This window comes from Trichechus manatus, unplaced genomic scaffold, assembly GCF_000243295.1.
Source record: "Trichechus manatus latirostris isolate Lorelei unplaced genomic scaffold, TriManLat1.0 scaffold00001, whole genome shotgun sequence".
NCBI lineage: Eukaryota > Metazoa > Chordata > Mammalia > Sirenia > Trichechidae > Trichechus > Trichechus manatus.
In genome coordinates, this window is record NW_004443937.1 from 33,338,055 (window position 1) to 33,365,445 (window position 27,391).

Genomic DNA, 27,391 nt, shown 5'->3' on the forward strand with positions numbered 1-27,391 from the left:
AAAGGAGAGTGGAGAAGGGAGGAATGGCTACTTTCTCAGCAGCTCCCAGTGGCCGTCCGACAGGGACTGAAATGGCAACACACAACTTTGGAGAAGTTCTGCAGGGGATCCTGATGTTTCATTTGCTGACTAAAACTAGCACCCCCATTTCCCAGTAGCTAATTTCAGAATTACATAAATACGTTTTTTCTCCACACCTCATCAGAGGGAGACTGAAGGTCTAAGACCACTGGGATATAATTTAAAAAAAAAAAATTTTTTTTTTTAAAGATTAAATATAAAGATTAAAGAGGAAGCAAAAGTCAAATGAAAGAGAAATGCAGAGGCTTGGGGACTGGAGAAGAGAAGCTGGGGCTTTGAGGTCACTCCTTTTCCTTGGTGACTTCAGGAAAGTTGTCTTTGCTGTGCCTCAGTTTTCCCACCTGTGAATGGGGAATGATTAGAAGTACTACATATGGCTGATATAACCTGTGAAAGAAGGTTAGCCTGTGCCTAGGTGAAGTAAGTGCTCAGAAGAGTGAATCACCAGTCTTCAGTGTTACTGCTATCCCCTCTTGCTTCTTAAGCAGCTCTGCATGTGAAACCTCATGCATCCCAATGGCATTGCACTAGCCTTAGGGTTGGCCTTTCTTCTGTCTCTGTATTGGGCCCAGAGCCACTATTTGAAGCTCATCTCTTTCTTTAACTCACTCCCCCACTTAAAGTCCTGCCATGGTGTTATCACTGCCTACAGGCTTAAAGTCCAAACTCCTTAGCCGGATTGGTTGAAGAGTTGGGTCTCTGAGACATGGTTCTGGTTCCTTCCCTCGGGAGATCTGGGGTGGGCCTTTGGTTGCTAAAGTGGAAACATCAAGATACTCTTCACTGAACAAGTAGTTCTTGGCCACCCACTATATGTCTAGCCCTGTACTTGCCACAGGAAGTACACTGAGGACCCAGGCATGGACACTAATGATTGGGCTCACGTTTGGGGGATCCCAGCAACAGGCAATTAGAATTTGGGAGCATACAGGACAGGGGCCTAACCCCGGCTTGCTGCACCTAGGGAGGCTTCCGAGAGGAGGTGAGGAATAAGTTGTGACCCGGAGGATAAACAGGAGATGTCAGAGTGAGGGCTCCAGGAAGAGGGCACAGTATGTAGAAGGAAGCCTGAAGGAAAAGATAGGAAGGAAATTAGGGCTGGCCGGCACTTGACATTTATGGGGAAGGCTAACAAGTGAAGAGACTAGAGCAGTCAGCAAGGCTGAGGCCCAGAGCCCTGCAAAGCCCTGCAAAGCCCTGGAGAGGTTAATCTGGAGAGCAGTGGGACACTAGGAAAGGAGGTTGGCAGGCGTTGACATGATCAGATTGTGCTTTGTGCAGTTAATCAAAGTTGATGAGAGCAATGAAGATAAGAACATTCCAATACCCGCTTCCTAGTTGTGAGCTTTGACAAAAATAAAGGGTCATATTCTGGGATCAAAAATGATGGGAAGGCTGGGCATTGGCAACACGCAGGAGATGGCGTCACTGCTAATGAGCGGGGCACTGACTGACACCCACATATCTTTCCAGAATAACTGGGGAACGTCAAGGCCTCTCCTTTCCCGCATTCTGTCTCCAGTCACATGTGACTCACATGTGTGTCTCTTGGCCCTGGAGCTGCATCCACCCAACTCTGGGATGTTCTTCAGATCCCACCTGGACCATGTGATGTTGGCCACACTCAAGGGGCTCCCAGTGTTTGGAGCCTCCCTTGAAGGGTGGTCTGTTAACTGTGTACACCTTAACCTTCCCATACACCAGCACATGCTCTAGAAGTCTCTCTCTCAAACAAACAAACAAACAAAATCTTGCCTTTGGCACTTAATTACGGTTGTCTATAGGATCACCCGTGGGGAAAAGCCTCATGTGAATGGATTGAGCCTGAGATTGGGCTACTGTTTTGTTTGTGTGTGTATCTTAAATTACTAAATAGTACCCTTCAGGAGCATAACTAAATGTTTCCTATTGGCTTTTTCCTCCCTTTGCAGTATAATGAGGAGCTTCACTACGTGGAACCTTGCCTGAATGGAACGTTGGTGCAAGCTGACAGGACAAACAAAGAGGTAGGGGCTGCCACTGGTCAGGGAGCATTGGGGGTCATGGTGCACTCATGTCTTCCTCACAGACATTGCTTATAATAGTTCCGCCCTAATTTTTAGAAACTAATCAAATGAATTGCTTTTTCATTGAGAGGCCCCTTGGGACCCCCATTGTGTAGAATATTAACTTACCAGTACCAGCTGCTGTTGACTAGACTCTGACTCGTGGTATCTCCGTGTGTGTCAGAGTAGAACTGTGCCCTGTAAGGTTTTCACTGACTGATTTTCAGAAGAAGATCACCAGGCCAAGTGCCTCTGGGTAGACTTGAATCTCCAGCCTTTCCGTTAACAGCTGAGTGTGTTAACCATTTGACCACCCAGGGACTCCAGACTGTTTACTTAGGGGTGCAGATAAAATCATGATAGTAAAACAATGACATTGAGTTGGTGTGTCTGCAATTGTGTTGCTTTTTTTCTCTTGCTCCAAGTATTTCCAGTGTAGATACCATTGAAAAAATGTGGTTATTGCTGGGATTTTAAAGAAAATTGAACCAGTTCTCTCAATGTAGTTATCACAATTGAATAAATAATTGTTGGCATGCTTATTTACTTGCTTGTCTCCCCAGTTAAAATGTAAGTTTCACAAGGATATGGGCTGTGTCTAGCTCATTGCTCTATCCTCAGTGTTCCCAACATTGCCTACTCCATAAATATCTTGGAACAAGGGAAGATATGTGAATAAGGCCGTCAGGAAATGAGATAGAGGTTTTCCTTCCAGCTGGCGCATTTTAGGAAAATTACCAAAATATATTTCTATAAAGTGAAACCTATTTCTTTTCTGGCCACCTTTAAATTTCTCAGTACAACTACCACAGCCACCAACATAGCACTCCTGAAGGGCCAGTTTACAATTTAGATTGATGATAAGTGCGTAACTACACCAATACTGTATCTCCTGTGACTCATAATTGCCACCACACATACTGTTCCATTGTACCTGCTGGGCAGGCCTAATGTTTCCCTGGAGAACACGTCCCACGAGGGGGCTGAGTGCAATGGACAAAGTAGGCTAGTGGGAGGAACCAGGCATGTGCTGGAGTGGCAGGGGTGGCATTGGTGCTGTCTTAGGTGCAGGTAGCAGAAGCACATGGTTTGGTTATCTCTGAGGAAGTGAAACAACAGAGATTGGGAGAAATTAATTTCATATGGAACATAGAGTGAGAAGGAAAATTTATACCAGAGTAAAAAATCTAAGCCTCTCTCTTAGCGGGGAGAAACCAGTATATTATATTTCAAAGAACAGTTGTGTTCAGAGAATATTTGTCCATGGTCATTTTTCTAGGTCAAAATCAGTAGGAAAACTACAGCCAAATTTCTCTGGGATTTTCTTTGTTTGGCCATTGCCCTTGACTGGATTTTACCCCATTATCAGTACTATAGTATTGAAACATTCTCCTGGCCTCAAATAAGTATCTGGTGATGGTGCTCATAAAGTTAAGCAGAAAGGATTCTTAAAATGATCAAGGCCTTCCTGCTGGTAGCTTCCCAAAGAGGAAAAAGGCGATTTGTTATTTGTAGGTACGAAGTATCATAAATGAAAAAATTGTTACAGAAAGTGGGCTAAGAAAATGCTGGAATAGTTTTGAATGTAAAAATTAATCCGGACTTTTGAGTCTGCCAATATGGAGCAGCACTGTCCTTCTCAAGTCCTCCCCTTTACAAGTAGAAGATCCTGAATATAATATAACACAGCAAACAAGCGTAGGAAGACCGAAAGGTGGAAAGAAGAAAGTAAACTGCTTAGGGGCCTTGGGACTTGAAGACATGGAGGTGAGTTCCTTGGGTTTCCTCATTGGCATCCATATAACCCAAATTGAGCACTCCAGGAGCCTCCACCTGGACCACAAACAAGCACAGACAAAAACTCCAAGAAAAGCCTATTCCTTCTCGCCGTAAGACAGGGAAAAGGGTGGCCTAACAACAGAAAATGTTTGTGGCGATACCTACCCTACTCCAGCCAAACACCAATGGCCCCACTATCCTCTCCTCTCCCACCCCTTCCAGCACATGATGGATTCAGTGGGCTGAGCAAGAAGTTCATCTTCCACCCCACCCCACCCACATTCACCTGGCCCTTGTGCTATACATCAACAGAGGGATTACTGCTAAAAAAAAGACAAAATAGGGCCCAGAGTGTCTTAATTTAATATCCACAATGTCCAGGGTGCGGTAGAAAATCACTTGTCATCCAAAGAACCAGGAAAATCAAAACATGAATGAGAAAATACCGTCAATAGAAGTCAATATTCACATGAATCAGATGCTAGGGTTATAAATTTGCTTCAGTAAGCAATCATGAATTCTCTTGGAACAAATGAAAAAATAGAAAATCTCAGCAAAGAAATAAAAGTTTTAAAGAAGAGCCAAATGGAAATTATAGAATTGAAAAATGCAATCATGGAAGTAAAAACTCACTGGATTGGATCAGTAGTGGAGTGGAGATTCACAGAGGATAGAATCGGTGAATTTCAGGGCACATCAGTAGAATTTACCCAGTCGGAACAACAGAAGGAAAATAGACTTGGCACAAAATGAACACAGTCCCATGAACCTGTGGGACAGTAACAGAAGCGCTAACATTCATATCATCAAAGTCCCAGAAGGAGAATACAGGGAGTGGGACTGGAAAAGTATTCGAAGATATAATGTCTGAAAACTTCCAAATTTGGCAAAAGGTGTAAACATACATATTGAAGAGGTTGCGTGAACCTCAAATAGTATAAACCCAGATAAATCCATGCCAAGACACATCATAATTAAATGTAATTAGATAAAGGAAAACACTTGAAAACATCCAGAAGGAACACCTACTTGAGCAGCAAGTTTCTCAGCTGAGACTGTGGAGACCAGAAGGAAATGGTACAACAGTTTTCAAATACTGAAAGAAAAGAACTGTCAATAAAGAATTCTGTATTCTATATCAGTGAAAATCTCCTTTAGGGATAAAGGAAGAAATAAAGACATTCTCAGATGAAGGAAAACTAAGAATTTCTTGCCAGTAAATCTGCCCTTAAAGAATAGCTAAAGGAAGTTCTCTAAACAGAAAGCAAATGATAACAGAGGAAAGTTTGGAACTTCAGAAAAGAAAAAAATACCAAAATGGGTAAAAATAGGAGTAAATATAATAGAGTATCCTAATTCTCAGGAGATTCTTAAATCATATTTGATATTTAAAGTAAAAATTGCCATATAATGCCATCTGATATGGTGCCTAATGTCAAGGAAAAACCTTGTTGTTAGTTGGCTGAGTAGATTTCAACTCATGGTGACCCCATATATTACAGAGTAGACCTGCTCCATAGGGTTTTCTTTTTGGCTATAATCTTAATGGAAGCAGATTGCCGGACGTTTTCTTCAGTGGTACCACTGGGTAGGTTTGAACCGCCAACTTGTAGGTTAGCAGTGGAGCACAAACCATCTGTACCACCTAGGGACCTAGTGCAATTATATTTTTAAAAAGGGGAGATAAAACTTAAATGGAAATAAGATTTTTACACTTCACTCAAAGTGGTAAATGCTGATAACAGTACACTGTGATACATATGTATACACACACACATATGTATACATATTGCTATTCATATATACATATATATGAGTTTTATACATATATACGTATGTGTGTATATATATATGTATGAGTATATAGCAGTATACTCAAAAGCACTATAAATGAATCAAGATGGAATCTTAACAGATATTCGATAGCCCACACAAAGGTAAGAAAAGAGAAAAAGAGGAATGATAAAATAAACAGGAAAAAAAGTAATAAACTGGCAGAATCAAACACATATTTTTAATTACCTTAAATGTAAATGGTCTAAACACACCAACTAAAAGATAGAGATTGACAAGGCAAATTTAAAAAAAAACAGAAAAACAGGATCCAACAATATACTTTCTAAAAGAAACTTTCTTGAAATACACTGGCAAAGGTATGCTAAAAGTAAAAAGATAGAAAAAGGGTACACCATGGAAATAATTTTTTTTGAAACTAAGAATGGCTATAATAACAGATAAAGTCATCTTCAGAATAAATGAAATTACTAGAGACAGAGAGGGCATTACATAGTCATAAAATGATCAATTCACCAGGAAGACTTAATATTCCTACATGTGTTTGGACCAAATAACATAGCCTGAAAATACGTGAAGCAAAAACTGATAGAGCTGAGAGGAGAAATAGACAAATCCACAATTATAGTTGGGGACTTCTACAACCCACACTCAACAAATGATCGACTACTATGCAGAAAATCAAAGATATAAAAAACTGAACATCATCAACCATTAATATCTAATCAACATTTACAGAACACTCTGCCCAACAACAGCAGAATATACATTGTTTTCAAGGATCCATGGAACATTCACCAAGATAAAACATATCCTGAGTCATAAAACAAACCTCAACAAATATAAAAAAAATTGAAAACATACAGAATATTTTTTTCTGATCATAATCAAATTAGAAATCAGTAACACAAAGACAACAGGGAAATCTCCAAACACTTGGAAATCAAACAATATACTACTAAATAATTCATAGGTAGATGAGGAAGTCTTAAAGGAAATGAAAAATCTATATAGAACGGAATGAAAATGAAAAAGAAAAAACATCAAAATATGTGAAACAAAGCTGTTGCGAAGGAAATTTGTAGAAGTAAATACTATCAGAAAATAAGAAAGTTCTCAAATCAATAATCTAAGTTCTGACCTCATGAAACTAGAAAAAGGAACACAAAATAAACCCAAAGCAAGCAAAAGGAAGGAAATAATAAAGAGCAAAGATCAATGGCATTGAAAATAGGAAAACAGTAAAGAAAAATCAGTTAAACCAAAAGCAGATTCTTAAAAACAAACCAAAGCAAAACAAACAAGAAAACTGATAAACCTCCAGCAAGAGTGGCAAAAGTAAAAAAGAGAGAAAACACAAATCACCAATATCACTACAGATCCAGGAGCCATTAATGAATGAATAATAAGGGAATACTGCTAACAACTTTACACTCACAAATTCAGTAATGTAGAAGAAATGGAAATTCCACAGAACCAACAAACCCACAAACTCAAAATTCAGTCAAGATGAAACAGATAACCTGAATAGTCCTATAACTATTAAAGAAGCTGAATTTGTAATTTTAAAGTTCCAGAAAAAGAAATCTATAGGCCCTGCTGCTCTCACGGGAGAATTCTACCAAATATTTGTATTTGTTTAATACAAATTTTAAACAATCTCTTCCAGAAAAACAGTAGAGGGAAAACATCCCAACTGATTTTACAAAGCTAGTATTTCCCTGGTAAACCAGACAAAAATAGTATGAAAGGGAAAACGACAAATATTCCTTGTGAACCTAGATGTAAAATTCTCCACAAAATTTTAGCAGATTGAGTTAAAAATATATAAAGAGAATAATATACAAACACCAAATAGGATTTATTCCAGATATGCAAGGCTGGTTCAACATTTGAAAATCAATCAATGTAATCCATATATCAACAGATTAAAGAAAAATCATACAATTGTATCAGTTGACTTAGAAAAAGCATTTAACAAAACCCAACAACCATTCATGATAAAAACTCTCAGCAAACTGGGAATAGAGAGTAATTCCTAAGACTGATAAAGACCATCTACAAAACCCTACAGCTAACATACTTAACAGTGAAAGTTTGAAAGCTTTCTGTTTTAAGATTGAAACAAAGATGTCTGCTCTCACCTCTCACTATTCTTATTCAACATAGTGCTGACTGTTCTAGCAGGTGCTTAAAGGCTAGGAAAAGAAATAAAAAGGCATAAACATAGGAAAGGAAGAAATAATTCTTCCTGTTTGCAGGTAACATTACTGTTTATGTAGAAGATACCAAAGAATTTACCAAGAAGAAAAAAATAATCTCCTAGAACTAATAAATCACATATAAGAGATCAGCATACAAAAATCAATCGCATTTCTATATGCTAACTATGATCATGTGGAAACAAAATAAAAACGGTACCAGGTACAATTTCTTCAAAGAAAATTAAATACTTAGGTATTAATTTAAAACATGTATAGGATTTATATGCTGATGAAAGTAATCAAAGAAGACCAAAATAAATGGAAAGAAATGAGAGGTTTATGTATTGGAAGACTCAACATAGTAAATATGTCAGTTCTCCTCAAATTGGTCTATAGGTTTACTGCAGTTTCTATCAAAATTTCAGCCGGGTTTTTTATTTTTTAGACATAGACAAGCTTATTCTACAATTTATATAGAAGACTCAGGCTCTAGAATACTATAACAATTTTGAAAAAGAAGAATGAAGGAGGAGGAATCATTCTACCCAATATTGTTGTCATTGACTGCTGTCAAGTTGGCCCCCAACTCACGGTGATCCCGTGTACAGCGAGATTGGACCATTGTGATTCATTGGCTGATTTTGAGAAGTAGATCTTCAGGCTTTTCTTCCTAGTCCATCTTAGTCTGGAAGCTCTGCTGAAACCTGTTCAGCATCATAGCAGTATGCAAGCCACCACTAAACAGATGAGTGGTACCTTGGCTGGAAATTGAACCGGGGTCTCCTGCATGGAAGACGAGAATCCTACCACTAAATCACCACTTCCCGCCTACCCAGTATTGAAGCCTATTACAGTCATCAAGACAGTGTGGTATTGGTGGCGGAATAGACACATACATCAATGGAATAGAATAGAGACCCCAGAAATATATCCACATGAATATGCCTGATGAATTTTTGATAAAGGTAATAAGCAATTCGACGTAGGAAGAATATCATTTTAAAAAAAATGGTACTGTAACAATGGAACATCCATATCCTCCCCCCATCCAAAAAGAAAAAAACAAACAAACCTTGATTTGAAACCTCACATTTTATAGAAAAATTAATTCAAAATGGATCACAGACTTAAATGTAAAATATTAAACTACAACACTTTTTGAACAAACACGGGAGAAAATCATCAGAGATCTCTGGGTGAACAGAGAGTTCTTAGACTTGACAGAAAAAACACAATCCTTAAAAAGGAAAATTGATAAAATAGACCTAATCAAAATTAAAACAACAACATTTTCTACATGAAAGACCCTGCTGTAAGGAGAAAAAGACATGCTACAGGTTAGGAGAAAATATGTGCAAACCACATATTAGATAAAGGACCAGTATCTAGAGACTAAATAGAGAACTTTCAAAACTAAACAGTAAAACAATCCATCTATTTAGAAAACTAGTAAAAGACATTCACTGAAGAGGATATGCAGATGACAAATAAAGACCTGAAAAGATAGTCAACATCACTAACCACTTAAAAACAAAACAAAACATGACTGTCGAGTTGATTCCGACTCAGAGTGACCGTATAGGACAGTAGAACTGCCCCATAGAGTTTCCAAGGAGCACCTGGTGGGTTCGAACTGCTGGCCCTTTGGTTAGCAGCCGTAGCTCTTAACCACTATGCCACCAGGGGAATGCAAATTAAAACCATAGTGAGATAATCATACATGCCTATCAGAGCAGCTAGAATAAAAATAGTGAAAACGCTAAATACTTGTGAGGATGTGGAGAAACTGGATCACTCATACATGGCTCGTAGAAACGTTAAATGGTATAGCCTCTCTGGAAAACAGTGGGGCAGTTTCTTATAAAATTAAACATGCAGCTATCATAATGACCCAGCAATTGTACTATTGGGCATTTATCTTGGAAAAATAAAAAGTTATGTTCACACAAAAGCTTGTACACAAATGTTCATAGCAGCTTTATTTGTAAAAGCCCCAAACTGGAGACAACCCAGATGTCCTACAATGGGTGAACAAAGCATGTATTTTTCATTGGTATGTTTGGATATTTTTAAGCTCATTGGCTAATTTGAACCATTGTTTTTTCTTTCATTTTCTTTGTACTTGTATTGTGCTTTAGGGGAAAGTACACAGTGCAAATTAGTTTCTCATTCAAAAATTTATACACAAGTTGTTTTGTGACATTGGTTGCAATCCCCGCATTGTGTCAGCGCTTTCCTTCTTTCCTTTTCCACCCCAGGTTCCCCGTGTCCAACCGTCTAGTTTTCCTTTTCCTTCCTGCCTTCTCGTCTTTGATTTTGGGCAGGTGTTGCCCGTTTAGTCTCATATACATTTGTTTTATATGCCTGCCTAATCTTTGGCTGAAAGGTCGACTTAGGGAGTAGCTTCGGTTCTCAGTTAGCAGGGTGTCCAGGGGTCATAGTCTCAGGGGTTCCTCTAGTCTCTGTCAGACCAGTAAGTCTAGGTGTTTTCTTGTGTGTGAATTTGACAAACCACTTATTTTCTCATTCTGTCCAAGATCCTGTATTATAATCCCTGTCAGAGTGATCGGTGGTGATAGCCGGGCACCATCTAGTTATTCTGGGCTCAGGCTAGTGGAGACTGTGGTTTATATGGTCTGTTAGTAATTTGGACTAATATTTTTCCTTGTGTCTTTGGTTTTCTTCATTCTCCTTTGGTATGGATGGCATGGGACCAAGAAATGTATCTTAGGTGGCTGCTCACAATCTTTTAAGACCTCAGATGCTGCTCACCAACGTAGGATGTAGAACACTTTCTTTTATGAAGTATGTTATGCCAGTTGACCTAGATATCCCCCGAAACCATGGTCCCCAGCCCTCAGCCCCAGTAACTAGGTCCCTCAAGATGTTTGAATGTGTCTAGGAAGCTTCTATAACTTTGCCTTGGTCAGGTTGTGCTTACTTTCCCTACACTGTGTTTTGCTTTCCCCTTCACCAAAGTTAACACCTGTCTACTGTCTAGTCAGTGATTTCTCCTCTCCGTCCCTCCCCATTTATCTAGTTCACCTTCTGCTGTTTGTGCATTTTTAGTTATGTTTGGTATTCTCTTTGTGGCATGTATTAGGGCCCTTAGCACTGTCCCTAGTTTTTCTTTCATCGTCTTTATAGTTTTAGGTTTTATATTTAGGTCTTTGATCCATTGTGAGTTAGTTTTTGTGTATGGTGTCAGGTATGGTTCCTGTTTCTTTTTTTACAGTTTTGCAGCATCGTTTGTTAAATAGACTGTATTTTCCCCATTTAATGGACTTTAGTCCTTTGTCAAAGATCACCCCTGTGGTGGATGGCTTTATGTTGGGATTCTCAATTCTGTTCTGTTGGTCTGTGTATCTGTTGTTTTACTAGTACCAGGCTGTTTTGACTACTGTAACTGTGGAATAGTTTCTGAAATCAGGTAGTGTGAGGCCTCCTACTTTGTTCCTTTTCTTCAATAATGCTTTACTTATCCAGGATCTCTTTCCTTTCCATATAAAGTTGATTAGTTTTTCCATCTCGTTAAAGAATACTGTTGCTTTTTGGATTGGGATTGCATTATGCGGACAGATAGCTTTGGGTAGAATTGACATTTTCACAGTGTTGAGTCTTCCTATCCATGAGCATGATACATTTTTCCATTTATGTAGGTATCTTTTAGTTTCTTGCTGTAGAGTCTTGTAGTTTATTTGTATAGGTCTTTTACACCCCTAGTTAGATTTATGCCTAAGTATTCCATCTTTTGGGGGACCAAGTAAATGGTATGGTTTTCCTGATTTCCTGTTTAAAGTTCTGTTTGTTGTTATATAGGAATCCAGCTGTTTTTTGTATGTTGATCTTGTATCCTGCTACTCAGCTGAATTTTCCTATTAGTTCCAGTAGTTTTCTTGTGGCATCTTTGGGGTCCTCCATGTATAGTATCATATCATCTGTGACTAGGGATAGTTTTACTTCTTCCTTTCCAATTTGGATGCCCTTTATTTTGTTTTCTTGCCCTATTGCTCTAGCTAGCATTTCCAGCACAATGTTAAATAAGAGTGGTGAGAAAGGACATCCTTGTCTTGTTCCCATTCTTGGAGGAATGCTTTCAGGCTCTCTCCATTGAGAATGATGTTGGCTGTTGGTTTCGTATAGATATCCTTTGTTATGTTGAGGAATTTCCCTTCTACTCTTACTTGATTGAGAGTTTGTATCAGGAATGGGACATGAACGTTATCAAATACCTTTTCTCCATCGAGTTGATCATGTGATTCTTTTATTTTATTTATGTGGTGGATTATGTTGATGTATTTTCTAATGTTGAATCATCCTTGGTTACCTGGTATGAATCCTGCTTGGTCGTGGTGTATTATTTTTTGATATGATGCTGAATTCTATTGGCTAGAATTTTGCTGAGAATTTTTACATCTATATTCATGAGAGAGATTGGTCTGCAATTTTTGTGTATGCCTGGTATCTTTGCCTGGCATGGTATCAGGATTATGCTGGCCTCATAGAATGAATTTGGGAGTATTCCTTCCTTTTCTTTCCTTTCTGTGCTCAGTTTGAGTTGTATGGTGTGAGCTCTTCTCTAAATGCTTGTAGAATTCTCTAGTGAGGCTATCTGGGCCAGGGCATTTTTTGTTGGGAATTTTTTTTTATTACCTCTTCATTCTCTTCTCTTGTTATGAGTCTGTTCAGATTTTCTATCTCAGTTTATGTTTAAGTAGGCAGTGTATTTCTGGAAATTTGTCCATTTCCTCTAGGTTCTCAAATTTGTTGGAGTACAGTTTTTCATAGTATTCTGTTTTGATGCTTTTTACTTCAATTGGGACTGTTGTAATGTCCTCCGTCTCGTTTCTTATTTGGGTTATTTGCATCGTCTCCTTTTTTTCTTTTGTCAGTTTGGACAGTGGTTTCTCAATTTTGTTGATCTTTTCAAAGAGACAACTTTTGGTTTTGTTGATTCTTTTAATTGTTTTTCTAATCTCTATTTCATTTATTTCTACTCTAATCTTTATTATTTCCTTTCTTCTGTAGCTGTGGGCTTCTTTTGCTCTTCTCTATTTGTTCAAGTTGTAAAGCTAATATTTTGATTTTGGCCTGTTCTTTTTTAATATGTGCATTTATTGCTATAAATTGACCTCTGAGCCCTGCCTTTGCTCTGTCCTGAAGTTTTGAGTATGATGTGTTTTCATTCTAGGAATTCTTTGACTCCGTCTTTTATTTCTTCTGTTACCCATTGTTTTTAAGCAACGGTCTATTCAGATTCCATGTATTTAATTTTTTTTTCCTTGCTCTTCAGTTATTGATTTCTACTTTTATGACGATGTACTCAGAGAGAATGCTTTGTATTATTTTGATGTTTTGGGTTTTATTGAGCATTCCTTTGTGGCCTAAAATATGGTCTGTTCTGGAGGATGTTCTATGTGCATTGGAAAAGAGTATATACTTTGCTGCTGTTGGATGGCATGTTCTATATGTGTCTGTGAGGTCAAGTTGGTTGATTGTGGTCTTTAGATCTTCTGTATCTGTGCTGAGTTTCTTTCTAGATGTTCTGTCCTTTACCCAGAGTGGTGTGTTGAAGTCTCCTACTATTATTGTGAAACTATCTATCTCTCTTTTCAGTGCTTTTAGAGTTTGTTTTGTGTTTTGGAGCCCTCTTGTTATGTACACAGATAATTATTGGGGTTATGTCTTCTTGGTAGATTGTCCCTTTAATCATTATATAGTGTCCTTCCTTGTCTTTTATGGTTGATTTTCCCTTAAAGTCTATTTTATCTGAGATTAGTATTGCCATCCCTACTCTTTTTTGGTTACTGTTTGCTTGATGTATTTTTTTCCATCCTTTGATTTTTAATACATTTGTGTCTTTGTGTCTAGGTGTGTCTCTTGTAGACTCAATGACTCCTCTGTCTCCGTTGGTAGCTCCGTGAAGTTACCTTCCTGTACTCCCTGTCTTAGGTCCTTGCTGGCTGTGTTCCAAGATGGCAGTGTTGTGCCATGTTAGTTGTCAGGGGACCTCCACTCCGTATCTCTCCTCGTTCTCTGTTTTCTGTCAGTTTCTTTTTCCATTCAGTGTTTGATCTAGTTCTTCATCCCTTAATTTGATGCTTAGGGTCCCGGATTGATGTTTGTATCTGTTTTACTTAGTTTTTCAGGCCTTTTGCTGCAGAGGGACAGCATGTACATCTGTGTAGGGTGCAGTGTTAGCGCTACCTCCTTCATTTTCACTTTTATCATCGAATTGGTACTAGGACTCATTTAGCGGCATGTAACAGAAGCCAGCAAGCAAAATGAAAGTTTATATCAGCTCACCTAAAACTGCATTTTTTTTTTTTTTTGGATGGAGAAAATTGAATCCAGAATCTCAAACCATGATGTCAAAGGCCATCCCCTCACTCTCCAGCTGTCTTCTCTACTGTTTTCTGGACTCTGATGGTTGCAGAAAACTGCATCCAGAGCCGCAAACCATGATGTCAGGAGCCATCCTCTTGTTCTCCAACTCTCTTCCATACTGTTTTCTGGACTCTAAATGGTTCTGCTAGGGTCAGGTGCCCATTTTGGATTCATAATTGTATTCTAAAGGGTGGTTCAGGTGTCTACACCTGTGGCTAGGAGGCAGGACTTTTATAGAAGGAAAAGACTCTGAACTACCAGGCCAGTACTTCATATGAAGTAGATTCCCAAAAGCAGTGTGGATGAATGGATGGATAGACGGATGAATGGATGGACAGTTGGATGGGCGAACTGCCTTGGAGAGGATTCTGGTGGAAGAAAAAAATTTCATTTCAATAGCATATCTGCAAACCATTGAAAACAAAAACATGAAACCCATTATGTTTTAATGTAATCAAGACAATCTGAGTTAGATTCTGGGTGAAATGGTCTGATTTTAGGGTTGGCAATCCTCACTAGTCTCTCTAAAACCGAACTGAGCTCATTGCCATCGATTCCATTGCAACTCATAGTGACACTGTAGGACAGAGTAGAACCATCTCACAGGGTTTCCAAGGCTATAAATCTTTACGCAAGCAGACTGCCACATCTTTCCCACAGAGCGACTGGTGGGTTCGAACCACCAACCTTTCAGTTAGCAGCCAAGTGCTTTAACCACTGTTCCACCGGGGCTCCTTTATAGTCTCTCTAGTTCACCCGGAACCTCCTGATTTGTAACCTTGAGTCCATTTTCTCATCTTCTTCAAGTAATGGGGACAGGAGATTATGTCCTTCTATATAAACCTATGTAGAACTGGCAGTGTGATTGTCAACGCTAGCCTTCCATCCTCTGAGTTAAGTAATTCTGGCTAGAAGGTGAGAAATCCTTTGGGACGTTTCATTCTTTAATCAAAATATGCATGTGTATCCTGACAAGTTCTTACAACAGCCAGATATTTGAGATTCTTCCCTACACACACATTTTCATCTCATGATTTTTTCCCTGGTGACCACTGTATGTTACTTCCAGTTAATGAAAGGGCATGAAAGAGCTTCTAGAAGGTGACTCCTGGAAGTGTTATGTTGCATACCTTTAGTCTGATGACAGCCAACTCTGGTTTCATAATACTCAGGTGATCCCCTGAAAAGCCAGAACTAAATAATTTTAATTAAAGCATTCTCTGATAAAATTATTATTAGTTTTTGAGATGGGAAGTTGACAGATCTCAGTGAGTCTTAAAACAAGAAAAGTTTAGGGTAAAAATGCTGGCCTTGGTGAAACTGAGTTGTCCTGTTTCACATATTTCCTATGATTTTGCTTGAAATAGCCCATGACACATCCTCCCTCAACAAGTGGTCTTGAGGTTCTATTAAGTTTTTGTTTTTGTCTTTTAAAAGTATTGTTTATTGTCTGGAGAGAATTTTGCTTTGCTGCTTTATATACCAAATCAACTTACATTTTCTTCTTTAAGGCAAACGAAACCATGACAAATTGGGTGAGCCTGGAGTTCAAATATAGAATTCAAACCAGTAAACTCTCATCCTAATCTACTTCAGACCTTCTGAACCATTGATCAGACCTTAAAATGAACCTCCATGTGGTCTCTTTGTGGGAAGCAAAGGGGAAAGAGGAGGAAGGAGAGTGATACAATTTTTCTCTGGTTTTATAATGAAGATGTTCTGAAATCCACCAAATTTCATGGCTCTGTTTAAGATTCATTTGCAAATGTTTGTTGCAAAGTTAACTGATCTTGGAAACCATTGTAACTCTGATCTTTCTTGGCACTTTTGATCTTTTCCCACGGGATCAGGAGACACTAAACCTCATGAACTAACAAAAATACACATCAGAGTTGCTGGGTTTTCCCAAGTACTGTTTCTTCTAGCCTGAGCTTAGTCAAAAGAGGGGCCTCAGATCTAAATCTTCCCACCTCCTACAATCTTACGAGCATCCAAAGTACTGTTTACCAATAATACCAGGGGTGTGGGTGGGACAAGGGCTATGTTACGATCCATAAACGAAGGTAGCCCTTCCAAGTGCCAAGGGAGAACAGACACTAACCCACTGTTATTCAGTTCAAAACTAGTAAGAGCTAGTAAGAATTGCGTTGCTTTTTAAATGTCATGAGTACCTTAAAAATAACTTCCATAGAGAAAAATTGGGAAGAAGCTAACAGTAAATAAATTCTTCTAGATTTAACATGATTTAACACAGTACAGCACTAAACAAGAATAAGATAGACCCATGTAAATTGCCTCCAAAGAATAATATGGATACATAGTTAGATTTTTTTTTTTTAAAAAGTAAATTGCAGAATAATATGCTTCCTGGTTTCTGTTTTGCTGAAAGAAAAAAGAAGGGAGGGAGGGTGGGAAGAAGAAAAGGAAAGATAGAAGGAAGGAAGAACATCCTCTAGAACAAATATCAAGCCATTAAAGTAGTCATCTTGGACGTGAGATATTTGGGAGGTATACTTGATAAATTTCTGCATCGTTTCAATGTCTTTATACTGAGCCTCAAATACTTCCACAAACAGAAACAACATTAGAAAAAAATAGTTTCCTATTCTTGAACTTAATATGAGCATTTAAAAAAATTGTGTAGTTGTGTAAATACTAAGCCGACTGTTTTCCTATGATTGTGAGTCCTTTCTGCCAATTTCCAGATAGGTTTGTCCCTTTGCAAATGGGCTGATTTCTATTTATGAGTGGAAGGAGATACAGTCATATTTTAAATCCATTTCGGCCTATTCATTTAAATGAAACAGAGGGCTATTACTTTATGGCCATTTAAATGCACGTAATGCAAAATGTTTTCTAATTCCTTACGTAGTTGATTTGTAGAGTTGAAGGTTGTTACCGAGATGGTGAAGTAGGGACTATTTTTATGGCAGACGTATCCCGGAAACTATGCTCAGTTATGTTCCTCTTTAGGTATTATTCATTTGATAAAATTCACTTGTTTTAAAATAACCAAACTATTACTGAGGAACTATGTAAATTAGCTAATACATAATTTGGATTAAAGCCATTAATTTAATTTTTTAAAAATTGTTAATCTCTACTTCGGTGTAGTGTGTTAACTCAGTATAACAAATCAGTTGTATGGATCTAGATTAGGGATCAGCAAACTTTTTTGTCCGGTGCCAGACAGTAAATATTTTAGGCTTTGTGAGCCATATGGTCTCTGCTACAACAACTCAACTTTTCTTGTGTAGCATGAAAATAGCCATAGGCAATATGTAAACAAGTGGGCATGGCTGTGCGCCAATAAAAATTTATTTACAAAAATAAGTAGCCCTGGATATGGCCTGCGGGCTGTGTTTTGCAAACGAATGGTCTAGACTGTGGATGAGACGAGGAGGAGAAGTCTGTTATTAAATAAAGATCTGACATTAGACTGAAGTTAAAATCTGCTTTCTGAAAGGGACACGTGGAAATCGGTGGTTGAGAGCATGAGTGGATTGCTTATATTCCTTAACTCTTCTCATTGTAACTCTTGCAGCAAATGAGAGTATGGGCTGAATCTCTACCTTGGATTGACTCTCTACCTTGAATAGACTTTCCAGTTGACTGATTTCTGATTTCTTTGTTCATCTGTATTTAACTTGAAGATAAGAAGACACAGATAAATAGAGGTGGATGTAAAAATAATAACATCAATAATAAATACAGGACCTTACAGTTTAGAAAATACTTCTCCTTTGACTCTCATGATTATTACCATTATTATTCCCACTGCTTACATCTCAAATCCTGGGCCCAGGTGTATATGGTCAGCGGAGTGTACAGATAAATGAGTAGATGGAGAGGCTGGGAAAGCTTGAGTGATCTGCCCAGTAACCCACAACCAGTCAGAGCAGAACCACATCACTAGTAACCTCTTCTGATTCCAAATGCTACCCTTCTATTATCGTCACTATCTGAGCAGGTAGAGTTACCTTTGTGACATGACTTGACACCATTTCATTCTTCTAAAGTCTTGTTCTGTGGTGATGGTGCTTGTTAGGTGCCATCCAGTCAGTTCTGACTCAGCCTAAAGGTCACCTTTGTTGCTGACCTCCTCCACATCACCTACTGTATTCTGGTGGGCCCTTGGGACAGTTCCTTCTTTCTTCTTCACTTACTTGATCATTTGTCTATCTCTCATCCACCTTAACCCCAACTGGAAGGTTGATCTGTGAGCACCCAGACTCTGTTTTTTCACTGCTGCATCTCTTAGAAGGGTGCCTAGCTCATCCAGAGTGCTCCGATATTGCTGATTAAATGAGTGAGTGAATGGATAAAGGAGCGTCAAGATTCTAATGCTGCTGTAGTTTAGGATGGAATCTCAGGTCTTGAGACTAATAGGAAGAGTTAGAGGTAAGCAGACTGACAGCCAAAAAAAATGGGAGCTGCCAGTCTGATACTTTGGGAAAGACCAAAAACTGTTTAGCTAAGATAGTTATAACAACTCAGCCTGGGGTGTCTAGGATTTTGGTGTAAGTTACCGCAAGAGACATATACCCCGTTAGTGTCGCTGTTTGGCATGACAATTTTGAGTCCTTGGGGTGAATTTAAATTTTAATCAGTAGTCTCTGTTTTGGAGGGCAAGAGGTAGAAATGCCTACTGGTTGAGAATAGGGGTAACGTAGCTTTGAGTCCTGGCCATGGTGTCCAGCTCTTGCCAGAGGGTGACTCACCTCACCTCTGTGGGCTGCTGTTTCCCATCTATAGAATGAGGATTGATAGTACTCTTCATATATACCTGTCACACTGGGGCTCTGGACGAATTCAATGGGACAACTGCTATAGGGAATTTTGCATAGTGCTCAGCATCTCAGTAAGAGTGAGTCATTATTACTTAAGAAATTAATGCTTTCTTGAAGGAGCCCTGGTGGCACAATTGTTAAGTGCTTGGCTGCTAACTGAAAGGGCAGCGGTTTGAATCCACCAGCGGCTCACAGGAGCAAAGACCTGGTGATCTGCTTCCATAAAGATTGCAGACCAGGAAACCCTATGGGGGCAGTTCTACTCTGTCATTTAGGGTTGCTATGAGTTGGAATAAATGACAGCACACGACAACCAAAACCCAAAACCAAACCCATTGTCATCTAGTTGATTCTGACTCATAACAACCTTACAGGACAGGATAGAACTGCCCCATAAGGTTTCCAAGGCTGTAATCTTTACAGAAGCAGACTGCTATATCTTCTTTCTGTGGAGCAGCTGGTGGGTTTGAACTACTGACCTTTCGGTTAGTAGCTTCCAGGAGTGAGCTTCCAGGCCTCTGCCGTAACAACAATGCTTTCTTAAGAGGTTTTTCTGTCCAAAATGATTAACATATAAAAAGATAGAGCATATAAAGGATAAACTTCAGCTTCAAGAACAAGCCATCTAAGCACATCTTCTACCAGGGAGACAAACCCTTCTGCATGGAATTCCTCTATGCATAGGTTACCTCCAAGTCATCCACCTTCCAATACGTTTAATGGAAACTGACCCAAAACACTAAGCTAGAGTGTATTGTCCATAATTTCACAACTATGTAGCTAGTGATAATGGAAATTTCACCTTAGAATGTGCCACAAAAACAGGTCAGCACTTCAATACACATATATCCTTGGCCATCAGTGAATTTAACAGTGTCTGAGTGAGATATGAATAAATTACCCAGAGCATCTAGATTGTCTGTAACCACTGCAGAGAGTTGTTAAAATAATACTCTTGTTGACTATGGTCATAAGGATCTAGGTTTTGGTGGCCAGCACCTAACATCTGAGAAATTCCTGTCTTAGAATAAAATTCATGCTATTTTCATGGCAGGTGCCACTGGTAGGAAAGGATAAATGAAAGTGCTTCTGGCAAGAGTCCCACCGTGCGTTTTAAAATCCTGCCTTCTCGAGTTGCTTGTAGGAGCAGCCGCCTTGGTGATTCTATTTGTAACTGAGGAGGACATTGTGAATATGACCACGATCAAAGAATACAATCAGGACTCCTTACTTTCCAAAGCCTCATCTTATCTCCTCTTTCATTTAGCCATCACAGACTCTGTGGGAGAGGAAGTCAAGCCCTTGGATCTCATTTTTTATGTTGGAGGAAATGAATCCAGTGTGACTTGCCCAGAATAAAAAGCTATTAGAAGGAACCATATTGAATTGCTGTTTTTGTAAATCACAGAAGGGTCAAATGTCAGCAGCTTTATGTGAGTTCAGCCTGATAGGTCAGCATTTCTAGTAGATGTTGCTATGGGCAGTCTGTGATTGGGAGGCAACCTTGTCTGTGTAACACATGAGCCTGGGTGCACCCAATTTGAGTGTATTGCAGATTTGATCAGTACTGAGCTATGCATGAGCCTGCATGAATGTCTGCTTTTCCTTCCTGGTGCCCTTCAGGTAAATAAATAAAGTAACTCATTAATAAGAGGAAAAAAAAAAAATACTTGGGAGACAAAACAATGGGCTTTCATATGCGGATTACCCCATCAACTTGGGAAAGCAACCTTGTGGCATGCCCTCTAACTTTAATTATTTCTCAGACATTTAACCTGCTGATTTTGCCAACCTTGGTGCAGATGAGCTTTGAGAAATCGTTGGAGCTTTTAATGCTGCATGATTTCACTCTGTGCTTGTTCCTTACGTAGTAGTCTAGGTGCCAGACCATCCGAACATCAGCTTGCCCGCCAGTAACAAGGGCAGAGCCTTGGGGTTGGCTGTCAGGGGAGGGCCATCCAGATGCCAGACCCAGACCCTACACTCTCCCTGCCTCAGGTCCTTGGCATCATGACCCAGCTGGCAAAGTCTCTCCACAGCCCTGGAGTTAGCAGGGACATTTAGTTGCCCGGAATACTTAGGATTGGAGGTTGGAGCTGAAAACATTTCCTGGGAAGCAGCTGCTGTCTGGTCCAGCCCTTCCTGTTCTGCAGCCTGAAGCAGTATGGGATGCAGAGAGTCATCCCACAGCTGGGTGAGATCTAATGACACACTTGGGTAGAAGGCCTGAAAAATAATGGAAGGAGCTTCCTACACCCTATCTCCCTCCCCTCTAAACCTTCTGAGATTCACTCTATTTGAGTCATGTTGCTATTTCTCCATTAAACACATCTGCTGCACAAAGCAGAGGGTATTTCTACTTGTGTAGATGCCTCTTTCTTTAGAGAGGCAAGATGATCTTCTATGGGTAATACTTAAAAGATTTGCCTTGAGTCCAGCAGCTTTCTTGTGTATTTGCTACAAACTCTTGCTCAGTCCTGCTGGATTGACCTCATTTAGCAGCTAGCTGAGTCTTCCAGGGAAGCATCCTGCACACGTGAGTATGCCTTGGTTAGAGTTGATTTCTCATGATCATTTCACTGGTGGAGGGCCCAGAAGCACATTCCTGGCTTTTCCTCAAGGGCTGGTTTTGGGAACTGCATACTGCCGAGAAACTAAGATAATGTAATTTACTGTGAAGCACCAAGAAGCTGAAATATAAATGGAGCCTCCTGCTGTACTTGTTTTTGGCTCTCCTTCCTCACCAGTTGTGACTGAGCCTCTTAAACTATTGCTTCGTCGTGTGTCCCTCTAATGAGCCGTGTAGAAGCTGTGGGTCCTAGAAGGAGCAGTTCCCTAAGTGCAGCATGATGTAATGTCTGGAACCAGTCCTGTAGTTACGTCCCCAGCATCTGCCCTTCACCTCCCTGCCCATAGGTTCTTCACTTCTGATTCATTTTCACTGATAATCAAATATTATTTTTTTGGCACCCAGATTATGTGTCCAAAGTGTTCCACACAGAATTGTGTGATTCCAGAGCAGCTAAACAAGACCATGGTCTTAGCACCTTTTCATCATAGATGCATATGGTGGATGAGGCTACCATATTTGACTGAATGCTTTTTGACTTAAATATTTTCTAAAGTCCCTTAATGGTCATCTAGGTGGTGGGTGACCAAAACTTGTCTAGACCTCAGAATCTCATGGCATTTAAACATTTCCAAAGTATGGATTCTTTTTTTTTCAATTGTGATAAATATATATAACAAGTCTTTTGTCTTTTCAGCGTTCTTCACACATGCAATTCAGTGACATTACCCTATTTTTGCAAATAACGCACCCACATAAATAACACGCCCACACACAATAACACGTGGAAATGATGAAATTAAGTAAAACAATTCTGGCATCGCACGCCTATGCATACACTGCACATGTCTCGTGACATTTCCAGAAGTGAATTTCAGCCTCATGCACCTGTCCTCCCATATTACAGGGAGGATTTTGTGTTTCTTCTGTTCATTTTCTTTAATCTCCTGCTTATGTGTATAAAAATAGTGCAAAAATTTTACTTTTGATCATAATTGTATAATAATGATATACTCCATGGTCAAGAGGTCCTGGATGGAGTTTGGTGGTCCCCCAGTAATCAGAAAATAAACAGTTGAAACTGTGTTTGTTTCTATTAATTTAAGTTGGTAATTATAGCACATTAGCTCAATAGTTAAGTGCGAAAACCTTACCAGATTGTCTTAAGCGAAACCATTAGGTTATGGTAGGTCTGCTTATTTTATAGTTCAATTATGTCTGCTTAGTGTCAGTTGAAGTCACCAACATATGAAAAATAGTGCGATTATGGAACTAATGCTTGGGGTGGGGGGGGGGTTGCACAGTTGGCAAAAAAACGTATAACACATGCGTTATTTGTGAAAAAATACAGTAGTTATGTTTATCATGTTGTTCAACCATCACCATGATCTGTTTCCAAATGTTCCTCTCACCCTTGTAAGGGAAGCTCTATCCCCTAAGCAAGCTGTGAGTCCCCTTTTTCCCCTTCCTTCCTCCTTCCACTAGTAACCACTAATAAACTTAGTTCTTTATATATTTGCCTATCCTAGAAAAGTATAGATTCTTGAGCATACCCCTAGAACTACTGGATCAGGATCTCTCAGTCTGAGCCCTGGAATGTTATTAACAAGCTTCCGGGGGTTCTGTTGCAACCGATCCACCAACCTACTAGTAGAAACCATTAGGTCTAGCACAACCACAAATCTTATGTAGCAGTCACCCTACAGAAACCTCTATCTAATTCTAGCAATACTGCTTGGATTTGTTTTAATGTGGAAGCTTCATGAGCATGTTCTTTTCTTGTCTCTCATTATTGCTGTCAGTCAAAACCTTGAGAACCTGATTTCAGTGTCTGACTCATTTTTGGAGTTAAAATATTAAATACTTTCATGGTTATCAGTGGCCTTCTAAATCTCTTCATTTTTCCCTGATGTTTGACACAGCGACCTCTAATAGCTAGCATATCAAACTAATAGTTGTGAAGGACTCTGTGCTCAGTTTCTAGGTAAGAGAAAATACTGTTTTCTTATTTTAGGCTTTCAGGATACTGGTAAATAGAGCCAGGCATCACTGAACACTGATGGACATTAACGTAGGGACAGAAAAGTCCATGCTTGCAGCCATTCGTCTAATACAGCGCCTAGTTCCTGTGTCTTCCCCAGGCCATGCCTACTGGCTGCATAATTTGCAGGGCCCAGTGCAAAATGAAACTGCAGGATACCTTGTTCAAAAATTATTAAGAATTTCAAGATGGCATCCAAAAAAAAGAAAGAAAAAAAAACCCACCAAACCCACTGTCATCAATTCCAACTCATAGCAACCCGATAGGACAAAGTAGAACTGCCCCATAGATTTTACAAGGAGCAGATGGTAGATTCAAACTGCAGACCTTTTGCTTAGCAGTCGAAGCTCTTAACCACTGTCCCATCAGGGCCAGCAGAGCATGAAAGCAAGCATGGGCCATTCTGAGCACAGGGCCCTGTGTGCTGCACAGGTCACACGCTCGTGAAGCTAAGCCTGCCTGCCATTCCTGCCTTCTGGATTTGGACTCAGGGTTATCAGCTCTGATAATAGCCATTTCCCCCTTTTCTACCTGTTTACAAGGTGCCTTCAAAAGAATATTTAAATCATCATCATCATCATAAGAGAAAAGAGTCCTAGATTATGGTATTTTTTTTTAATTGGTGTTAAATTTGTTTCCACTTTGTATGTGATGATGTGACTTTGATGTGGCCACTAGAGGAGGCAGCTCTTCTTCACTCACCCCAGAGTAGGGCCTGGATTGGGACCCTTGAAAAAACAGCAGCCCTATAATCTAGGATTTCAAACCCTGGTTGAAGCAGTGCAGGGTCTGCTGTTGTTTAGATGTTCCTGTTATCTGAAGTCGAAGGTTTTGTGGGTGGTCTCCCTCTGTTCGGTGTCACTATCAACAAATGTGTGGAAAGAAGAAATAACCAGAGATGGTGGGCAAGCTTCAATCAGGGCTGCCTTAATTGGCGAGTCGACTGCATTTGTAGCACAGGCAGAATCAATTAGGGAGCTGGGATGAGACAGCGCTGGCCCTGCCTTTGACAAAGAGAGCGCCTGTGACTCTGTAGAGGAGGAAGAGGTGCTATTCTGGCCTCTTCTAAATAAGGCTTCAGGACTGCTGAGTTCCCCAGACACCTCTCTCTAAGCTATTTTCAGTTCTATTTTTCCAAGAGTTCCTCCTATCTGTAAGGCACTCTCCATCCCATATATCCAACCTCTTCCTTTCTTTCAAGGTGTGTCTCCCTCTGAGTTATCATTGGAGGTCTTTTTGGCTCCCAGCAGACAAGTCTTGATGGACTTCCTGCCTCTCTGGCTATGTCCTGAACATCATTCTTCCTTCCTTGTAGGCAGGAGCCATCTCTTCTTCCACACTCCCCACTGCTCCCAGGCCAGGGCCAGGAATGCAAGAGACATTTAATAACATGCCCATCATGTAGAACAAGGTAGGATTGCTAGCAAGTTGGAAGATAGCTTCAAGGCTGGGATTCCAAAGTATGAGTTCATCCACACATATGGACATGCCGTGAGTGTGGTTGAGAGAAGGCGCTTGTGCACAGCAGTGAGGCTTTGTCTGTGTAGTGAGGCTCTCACGTTAAAAACAGAACAAAACCAAAAAACCTCACTTGTTTCTTATTATGCAAAATAATAAAAAATATGGATAAGCAAAAGGAAAAGAATTTTAAAAGTTGTATGTAGTCATATTATCAAAAAGAACCAGTTATAGTAATTTTGTATTTATCTAGAAGGTTGTCATGTATCAGACATAAGTGTTTTTTTAAAAAAAAGAAGTTGCATTGTAACTTCTTTAAAATTAACAGTAAATTGTGATAACCCTTCCAGACTCTGAAATATTCTTCTACAAAGTTTTAGATGGCTACTGTTATGGATTAATTTGCATTCTCCAAAAATATGTATTGAAGTCCTGGCCCCTGTACCTGTGGATGTGATCCTGTTTGGAAAAGAGATTTTTATTTTGTTAGGTTAATGAGGTCATACCAGAGTAGGGTGATTCCTAAACCTAATCACTTCTGAGTTTAAAAAAAGAGCAGAATACAGAGGGACACACATGGGGACTCCCACCAAATGAAGACAGATACATGCAGCAGATACATCTCCAAGGCCAGAAACTCCTAGGATTACTGGCTACTAGAAGATGAAATAAACAAAGCAGGACCTCCTTCTAGAACCACACCCTGAATTTGGACTTCTAGTTTACTGAATTGTGAGAAAATAAGTTACTGGTTTTTTTTTATTATTATTAAATGGTAAAATAAGATTTATTTACTTTTTAGATCTGAATCATTAATGAAGATAACTGAGAAAATGTCAGGTTCTAGTCACACAAAGTTAAAATTACAGGTTAGAAAGTGAAAAAGTACACCCAAGACACAGCTTTATGAACAGCAGAAAGGGCAGGAAAGACCCCATAAGAAGACCCAAGAAAAGAGTTGCATTAAAATATGTTAAAGCAGATGAATTCAAAATGTTGGAAGCAAAAGATCAGCGTTTGTGGTTCTCATTATTGTGAGCCCTGCTACTCATGAGTATCCAATGGCCCCATCACTGAGAGACAGGCACCCTGCCAACAAGTCTCCCCAGACCCCCTTCGTGTCTCTGTTCATCAGAGATAAAGGAGTTCAGTATGGAAATGACCAAAGTGTACATCACTAAGAACATCAGACTTGTCCTAGAGGACAGTGTGGCTATAGAGCTGAGGTAGACCTCAAGGTCTATGCCGTAGAACAAGGAGATGAACAAAAGGTGAGACCCACAGGTGGAAAAGGCTGTATATTTGTTCCTAGCTGATGACATTCTCAATGTGGAGGAGACAATTTGATTATAAGAAAAGAGGATCCCACTGAGAAGAAAAACTCGTAGGACACTAGTCACATGATGCACTACTATGTTTCCAATGAGAATGTTAGAACAGACGAGTGTCAGGACTTTGGGAAGATTACAGAAAGGTGGGGGATTTTCATGTGTGTGCCGAAGGACAGATTCAAAACAGTCAAGGTCTGCAGCAAGGAGTCCATGACACTGAGGCACCAGGACCAAGGGTCAGCAGTCCACAGAGTCAGGGCTTCATTATAACCATGTAGTGCAGGGAGTGACAGATGGCCATGAAGTGGTCATAGGCCATGCAGTCGGGAGTAAATTGTTGAAGGAAAAATTGTGTGATATATTTATAACATAGACCAAAAAAAAAAAAAAAAAGGTAGCTACTGAGGCTGCTTAGTATAACCAAAAATCGTATGAGATTTGGCTTCTAGGTGTGGAGGTTTAGGGTCATGGTTTCATAGAACATCTCAGTTAATTGGCCAAATAAAATGTTTAGTACTTCCGTTCTACGTAGTAGTTTGATAATGCAGTGCCTGGGGTCTTAAAAGCTTGCAAGTGGCTGTCCAAGGCACAATTGCTCTCTATTCATCTGAAACAACTGAGGAAGAAGGAGATCCAGGAATAGGAGGAGGATATGGAATGTGTAGTGCCTTAGTCATCTAGTGCTGCTAGAGCAGAAATACCACAAGTGGATGGTTTTAATGACGAGAAGTTTATTTCCTCATAGTCAAAGTAGGCTAAAAGTCCAAATTCAAGGTGTCAGCTCCAGGGGAAGGCTTTCTCTCTCTCGGCCTTCTCATCAGTGTTCCCCCAGACTAGGAGCTTCTCGGCGCAGGGACCCCGGTCCAAAGGACGTGCTGTGCTTCCGGCACTGCTTTCTTGATGGTATGAGGT

The 27,391-nt window shown here is 39.7% G+C and overlaps 1 protein-coding gene across 1 annotated transcript in view; it reads left to right on the forward strand.

Annotated features, from left to right (window-relative positions):
* The window catches only part of CACNA2D3 (calcium voltage-gated channel auxiliary subunit alpha2delta 3), a 1,058,385-nt gene that overhangs the window by 517,611 nt on the left and 513,383 nt on the right, over nucleotides 1-27,391 (forward strand). Inside the window, exon 9 of the mRNA XM_004368627.2 lies at nucleotides 2,013-2,087. Within this exon, the coding sequence (XP_004368684.1) occupies nucleotides 2,013-2,087 (75 nt within the window). The remainder of the gene's footprint in view (nucleotides 1-2,012; nucleotides 2,088-27,391) is intronic.